Source organism: Zerene cesonia, chromosome 13 (assembly GCF_012273895.1).
Source record: "Zerene cesonia ecotype Mississippi chromosome 13, Zerene_cesonia_1.1, whole genome shotgun sequence".
NCBI classification, from domain to species: Eukaryota; Metazoa; Arthropoda; class Insecta; order Lepidoptera; family Pieridae; genus Zerene; species Zerene cesonia.
This window is the reverse complement of record NC_052114.1, coordinates 2,023,792-2,032,216: the sequence shown is the minus strand read 5'-3', so window position 1 is coordinate 2,032,216 and position 8,425 is coordinate 2,023,792. Positions and strand designations below refer to the sequence as shown.

At 30.5% G+C, this 8,425-nt stretch overlaps 1 protein-coding gene across 3 annotated transcripts in view; it reads right to left on the bottom strand.

Annotated features, from left to right (window-relative positions):
• LOC119831379 (DNA translocase FtsK) overlaps positions 1-7,585 on the bottom strand; it is a 9,305-nt gene extending 1,720 nt beyond the window's left edge. Inside the window, exons 1-5 of one of the 3 annotated variants that reach the window (XM_038354695.1) lie at positions 7,440-7,585; positions 5,134-5,247; positions 4,612-4,761; positions 2,062-2,241; positions 1,065-1,774 (exon numbers count right to left, since the gene is read on the bottom strand). In XM_038354695.1, coding sequence (XP_038210623.1) covers positions 1,622-1,774; positions 2,062-2,241; positions 4,612-4,761; positions 5,134-5,247; positions 7,440-7,514 — 672 coding nt within the window. In that variant the 5' untranslated portion in view covers positions 7,515-7,585 and the 3' untranslated portion in view covers positions 1,065-1,621. Of the gene's footprint in view, positions 1-1,064; positions 1,775-2,061; positions 2,242-4,611; positions 4,762-5,133; positions 5,248-7,439 lie in introns of those variants that run through there. The other 2 variants (XM_038354694.1, XM_038354696.1) reach the window with 2 other exon arrangements.
• Positions 7,586-8,425: the final 840 nt, after the last annotated feature.

Below are 8,425 nucleotides of genomic sequence, written 5' to 3'. Positions count from 1 at the left end.
CAATTTTGCGACACTTTTATATTTATAAGGAATCGGAATATAATAGTAGATGTGGTTCTGAAGGAATTTGATACATTTTTCAAAACTAAATTTACTTAGAGAACTTTATAGGTTATAATAATAACGTCGATTACATAATCATTTTCAAATGTAAAAGAAATTTGTTGTTTTGTCAACATTATGTAGAAACATTCCAGTTGCTACTTCCTTTACGAAGAATTTTTTTCGTAAGGTGTTTTTACGTGTAGATTAATAAATTTTTATAATCTGTTGTTTTAATTTCGATTGTCATGATGACATTTCCCGCTTATCTTAACGTCAATTAAATATTTTATGAGTTATGGACTATGGTATTTGATACAATAATCTGAAAAATAGTCAAAATTTAAGTACTTATATTTAAATACTGAATTGAATTGACTTATAGGTGTCTATTTCTTGTCTACATAATATTCTATTATGAATTTAGTGCTTTAAGATCAAAAGCATTTTCTTTACGTAGCTCAACTATATTAGGACCAAATAATGGGATGATATTCCTCCAAAATCGATGCAAGTAATGATTATGTCTATAATCATATTTTTTATTACCCAGACATGCATTTAATAATATTCCTTCTCAGTAACTAAACTATTACAATCATAATTTATTTTATTTTAATTTTTATTGTATAAAAGTTATCATATTGCATATCAAATTATTTACATCTTGCTTATAGACTGAATGTAGGTATTTTTGTTAAATTATTAAAATAGTTATATATATTTATTTCCCTTGTGATAGTTCTTAAATGTATATCGTAAGTTATTAATTGTTAACGAAAACATCGAATTTTTGTGAGAATAAAAGAAATTTTAAGGAATTATATTTTGTATTATTTTTATTCTTCTTCTTGTGCTGTATTTGTTTTTTTATTATCAGACACAAATAAAACAATAATGACCTATATATTTATAATTTAATAAGATGTTATATGGCATATAATGTATGTATCCATTAGAGTGCAGTTTACTACTATTTCCGAGTATATCAAAGTATCAAGGTTGGTAAAGTAAACAAGACATTGTTTTAAAATTTTATTTTATTATTATATCACTAATTAATGTTCAACAATTCAATATCTATAAAAAAGTAATATCGCAATACGAAGCGTAAAGTGCCATTGGCAAGTGTAACCTCAATCTTGTTTCATAGAAATAGATGTGATATTTAAATAAACATTAAATATTTTTATACATAACATACAAAATCTTTAGGACTTAGAATCAAATCTTAATCTAATAGGTCGCAACTAGAAGCTAATACTTTCTACATTAACAATATCTACGGAAGAAAACGTATAGATTTATATAGGTTGAATCGTGTGAATATTATAGATAAAACTAATAAGTTATTTGAAAAAGATAAAGAAGCATACACAACATTTTTTATATGGCATGCTATAGTTAATGAATGAAAATTTATAATGAAATGAAAAATAAAGGAATGCAGACTATGAAATATTTCTTAACTGGCAATTAACAAAAGCGAAACAGATACCTAATCATTTTGTTATACGAAAAAAAGAAAGTTAATCATGATGCCGTAGACATTGTTCGATGAGTCTAGAATGGCCTAGAACTATTCGTAACGGTAGTACTGTTGTTGGTTGGGGTGCGGCCGAGGTTGGGCGACTTGTTGCACCTGGGGTTGCGGTTGCGCGACATGTTGCTGCTGGATTTGGGGCTTCGGCGTGGGGATTTTGACCACGATGTCTGTAGGTTGGCGGGATACCTGAAAACAATTATTTAAATGTAATAGGGGATGTCTTTAAAGTAAAGCAACAAGACACTACTCTCTTTAATTACCTATATCACTATATATATGCACTGAATATTGTTACTACTGGCAATTGTGTAAATTATCATAAAATATTTGTAAAATGTAAGTAATCTAACGATATCAAATCTATCGTTTTTAATGAGATTTATCATATAAATTGTATACAATGACTGTAAAGTTTGCTCCCAAAAAACATCATTACATAATTGCTCAATGAAATTTACTCAAACCAAGTTTACCTCAGCCTTGAAGCCTTCCTTCGGGTCAGCGGTGTACGTAACAGTTCTGATGAAACCGTCACTGTCTACCACGGAGTAAGACCCCTTGATGACGTCACCGTCTCTCTGTTCTTTACGGTTTTGGTAGTTGGTGAACTGATCATCGTTGACGTCGAAACCGAATTGGTAAGATGGATTGGCCTGCAAGACATTTTAAGTCTAGTTATTGTTAAAATCTTTAGGACTGGTTAGTGAGAATTGTTTGTGGAATAAAATCTCTGAAATAACGACACTTCACACTAATATTATAAATGTGAAAGTTTGTTTGTTTGGATGTTTGTCCGTCAATTACGCTGAAACTACTGAACGGATTTTGATGAAATTTGGTATTCAGATAGGGTATGAGCTGACTTGGGTGGTAGGATACTTTTTGTCCTAATTTAAAATATAGTGAGCAGCACAGCAGAGATAATGAGTAATACAGTAAAAGTCAATAAAAATATTAAAACTGTTTTAAGATCATATCTTCTTGTTCAATTCTAAAGTTTTTTGTTCTATACTAGCTGATAGAGACGTTATCAATTACGTATGATATGTTAAACAATTCGTTCGAATTGTACTTATAAATACGCGTTATACAAACCAGTATTATAAATTAGCAATAGTTTGCGAATGTCTAAGAAACATCTGTAACGGTATACGTAGGTTCACACAGTACGTTAACCTTTGGGTCATAAATACGCGGTTAAAAGTCAAGGATAGATTCCTATATGAAAGTAACCGCTTATTGTTCAGTAATATTGAAACCAATAATGTACTAATAAATACATAAATTTATTGAGTAATGGAGGATATGTTCGGATTTTGTAATTTCATTCAGATCTATCACGCATAAAAACAAAAATTCATTAAATGTTTTCTGCACATACATGCAGATTAAATGTGTTACATATTACGGTGATTATAATCCTACTTTATACCTACCTATTCTATCATACTTATATTATAAATGCGAAACTTTGTAAGGATATGTGTGTGTTTGTTGCTCTTTTACGCAAAAACTACAAAACCGATTGCAATGAAATTTGGTACGTAGACAGCTGGACAACTGGAATAACATATAGGCAACTTTTTATCCCGATATTCCTACGGGATACGGACTTACCCGGGTGAAAACGCGGGCGCAGCTATTATTTAATAAAAATATAAACTCGAACTAAAAATATCCATTTTTAAGTATTTATGCATATTTTTTTAAGTTTAACTAATAACTAGTCACCTATATCACTTAGACAATAACCCTAATTGTAATAAAGGAAAATTATTCCTCAACTCGTCTAGTTATTCTAAGAATGTGTAATATTTATATTATGTGGTATCAGATTACAAAACATGCAACTATTCATTATCTTAGGACATAATTTCCAACGTAATTCTGCATCAGTATAACCACGGGATCAAATGATCTACTTTCACTCGAAACTTGCTTTAAACACGTTCTCCAAATGAATATAAATGGAGCAATGTGTGAGGAAACCAGATGAAGTGATCCGCACGTGATCGCAGTTCCAAAATTTAGGTTATATAAATGTGTAACAAAACTTTGATGTTAACGGGCGGTTTTTCAGTAGCAGTAATTCACGTTACATAAGTGGTATAAATTTAGGCGTTTCGTGGGACGATTTCCTTAACCATTTTGTGAATGATAAGCCAATTGTGACCTGCCTGTCCTTCTTTACCTTGCAGTTGCTTTATTAAATTGATAATGAATAAAATAACAGAAGAAAATAGCACTTATGTAATTGATAACATTAAATATTAGCATTAACTGTGACTTTGACTTAAATAAAAAAAAAAAACATCCGCAGCTCTCAATCCAACGTTCCCGATAACGTATATGTTTTTATTTTATTTTTTTATTTATATTGTTTTATGTTTTATCACTACATTGTGGCGGAATCTTGAAACACGTTTGATATTACAGAAAATACATACAATAAATAACAGTTTTGCATCAACTATGTACTATGCGACTACAACTTGTATTATGCGACTGTGCCGAAGCGATTTGCAGTGGTCAACCTGTATTGGTGAAATGTTGTGAAATTGCAATTGGTCAAAATTGCCTAGACGTAACCAGTTCTCACATATAGTAATGCGTGTTATTGTAATACTGCTTTATCGGGTACTTCGCGAATCCATTGTTTTCTTTACGAGTATGCATGATTATTTTACATCTATTCAAAGTTTCCACCAGAAATAACACCTTAAACTGTAATTTACTTTTTATATTGTTTTAGAGATCTACAAATTTGCATATAAAATTGGTTGAATGGTTGAATAAAAATTTTCGTATTTAATTAATTACATAATTTATATTTTCTTTATATTCACTACATACTTTAAAACAAATTGCTTTCCGTCGTCTGTGTTTGTTTGTACGCTTAGAATTTTTAAATAACGCAACAGATTTTGATGGGGTGTTTTAATAGTGATTCTAGAGGAAGAAGGTTTACGTATATTTATTAATGCTTTGAACTATTAAAATTCCTTAGAAGCTTTATTACTTACATCAAAGTCTTCTGGCCTTTCTTCCCTTTGTGGTTGGGGTCTGTATTGAGGCTGTGGTTGGTGCTGGGGCTGAGGCTGAGGCTGATACTGTGGCTGGGGCTGGTACTGAGGACGGGGCTGGTACTGCTTTTCACTTGGAATGTTGTATGGCTAGATGGGGATAATAAAGATATAAACTTCTGACTTGTTATAATACCACAAATAAAAACAATGCCCTAGACAATGTTGATTGAAGACTTGCTTTTTACCTATTTGAAATATCATTAAATTTACTTTGCAATGAAATGAAATGAAATTGAATTTTCCCGTAGTTTTGAAATTGTAACTTAAGATTCACAATTGCGTAGACAATTTTTTAACACCATATCATGCATTCACGAGTGTTAATAACTATATATTCTACTGAGGTACTATCCATATACCGAGATATAGCCATAAGTTTTATCACAATCAAATTACTAGAAGGGAAAAATTTAATCATAGCTTGTTCGAAGATTTTTTTTTAAATTATTGTTTCTTTACCAATCTAGCTGGCGCAGGCGCAGCTTGCGGTATATGTTGGGGACGGGGTGCGTGCTGTTGCTGACCCTGGCCGATATACTGCCTTAATAGATGAGGGGGAATGCCTTCTTCCTGCTGGTAAAAGTACATTGTTAGTAACATTTTTATTCATTATCTTACATATTTCTTATTTTGGTAGAGGTGGTCATGGCTCATTACTTATTGAATTTTGTTTCATATTAAAATAAAAGCTATCGCCATGAACTGCTCTTTGAGACCAATACTTTTTTTGATACAATTTTATATGAGGCCTGTTGTTTAGATTGTGATTTGGGAGTAAATGACTTGATTAGGGTGATAAAAAATAAATTTAAATGCAAAACGATACATAATTCCATAGATTCTGTTTCTACTTAGTAATATCTTAGTTAATAGATGTGAGTTTAAATTATTTATGCAATCGATAGTGATGTTGCATATCTGTAACTATTAGCCTTAGGATAGACATTGGTCTAGGCTAAGGCTAATAGTTAGGTACAGTAATTTAAATTGAATTATCTCCTCTATCCTCCTTAATATTTAGGAAAATTTCAGTATTATATTCAATTTATTTCTATAATACATCATACTTATCTAAACCAAAAAGGCAAAATAATATTTTCTATGGAAATTATAATTTAATTAAAAATCGATACAAATCATGTAAAAATCGTCAATCATCATATTTATAAAAGAAATTCTATGTTCGATATAATTAACCTCAAAATATAGTTATGTAACATGAACCAGTTATGCTTGTTAACTAAATCGGGTTAACCTACTGTCTACGGTTATGTAACTAGTGGGACTATAGTTATAATTTAATTAATTTTTATTAATTGCTCTCGTATATGACGTTAACACGCGATGTGACGTGATTCATGTGTTAATGCAGTGTTATTATAGTTATAACTTAATTACAGACCTAAATATTATATGAGTAATTGAATAGCATACTGCATTATAAATAATTGAGTTATTATACGAATAGATTGTCATTCTTATTTTTTTAGCTTTTTATTGGATGTATATTATTGTTTTCTCTTTTGTTTCTAATAGTAATGCCATTGAATTATCTTGTATAGTGGTCATTGGAGGCTAATACAGTTTTATTTAAAATAAAAATTACTCAAATGTATAAGGGATCTTGAGAATACAGTGAAAACTAAAATGCAGTAATTACTATGCGTGAGGGGAGTTTGTGATTGTCTGATAAGCGAAAACTTTCACGACAATTTTGTTCAATGAACTTGATCACGCAATCTTTGTACTGTACATTATTTTGTAACAGACGTATAAAGCGGAAGTATATATAGCGTAATAGAACAAAAAAATTAATTATCTGTAGATCTGTTATATAAAAAAGTAGCGTAATGCAACAAAAAAATATTTAACTGTTTATCTGTGTTTCTATTTATCTTTGCTAGTTGCATTTAATAGAGTAACTCAACAATTGGGTGACACAGGATAGAAAAAAAATAACAGAATATTTAATTTGTAAAAATGGAGATTTAAACGTTAAAATATGTTTTTTAAACAATCTCATTCATAGTTTTTGAGTTAAAAAGTAACAAACAAAGAAATTCATTAATTTTATTTAAATATAAGTAGATGCCAATGTATAAGGATTATTTAATTTATCAGCTCTTACATAAATTATTCTTACAAAAAAGCCCATAAATCAATTTATGTCTAAGAACTTCCAAGTTCTTTGCGAGATGGTGTTTGTGTATGTATTAAAGATGAATAATTAATAAATTAAATGTAAAAATGTGCTCCGAATCCGGAGGATAATAGTCACAAAAAAAAACTTTTGTATCTTTCTATACAACTGGTAACGTAGAAAACGAGAATTTATTATATCGACTGGAATTATTTTTTCTTGAAATTTTTATTCGTATTTATAAAGCTACGTTACTTCATCTAATAATATACTAAAATTACACTTGAAACCTTTTCTCGACAAAATAATTGTCCATAATTTTATAATAACAATGTTAGCAAGGATGCAAGCAGTTTCTTTAATGATGGCACTCCTTATTTCCTCTTTACGCTGAATACGTCTTAAATAAATGTGGATTTATGATTATTATATTTGACTTTGTAATCCTCACACAATGTTACATCAAAAATGAAAAAATTATCTATAAATGCATTACTTTAAATAAGTTGGAAATACATCCAATATGTAAGTGTCAACACAATACATGTAGCCTATAAATAAAAAGCGCCATTTACGTCCAAATATGATCAGCCGTTATGAAGCATTTAAACACAAAACAACAAACCTGTACTTGGTACTGCGCAACGGGGGTTGCCACTGCGCACCCCAGCACCGCCAAAATAACACACTTACGAAACATGTCACACACAAATACAATAAAGTCCACACACAACACGCCTACTAACACGTATAGTGAATTGCGTGCTTTCCATCACTATATATACAATCACCCCTTCTATTTAGTGGGGGTATGAGATAATCGAACGTATGGACCAATATTTTCGGTTCCTATGGAATAGGTCCTTTCGAATTGTTGGCGTTTGGAAGAAAGTGTTATTTCACATGAGACTAAATGATTAGTTTCTTTATAAGCTGTGAAATAGACCAATCGAAATTTAATTCACCTATAATTGATGGCTTTGTTCTCGGAGTCAAAGGAAATTTCGAAAGGAATAAGATAGAAAAATTGCCTCATCTCTCTAGCCTCCTAACTATATCCAGAAATAACCTAAAAAAATTTCAGTTATGCCGCATATTTACGCTAGATAAGAAGCAAAATTCAGATTAAGAAAAAATCATATCTATATATCATATGAATAAAAAAATGTTAGTTACACTATTTATAACTCAAGAACGACTGAACCGATTTGACGAGAACGGGAACTTGGCCGGTCACACCCTGGGTCTGTCGAGATTTCCTTCGAGCGAACCTTCGCGGAAAGCTAATGTTTAAAACAATTGTACATTACATTAACTATCTAACAGTGAAATTCCTGGCAAAATCGGTCAAGCCGATCCAGAGGTAAGTTGGGCAGATAAACATTGTGAAAGTTATATAGTAGTTAGTTACTTAGTTTATTATGTACTTGTATACATCTTTAAAACTGTTACTGTTTTCAATAATAAAAACAGACGCTCTAATATTATTTATTTCTATATATATATATATATAAGTCTATATGAAACTAGCTATCATTCCCAACGTCATCCTTGTTTAGTTCCTAACGGTCTAACCCCTTTCGTAGATTTCTCTATCAAGAATCTGAAGCA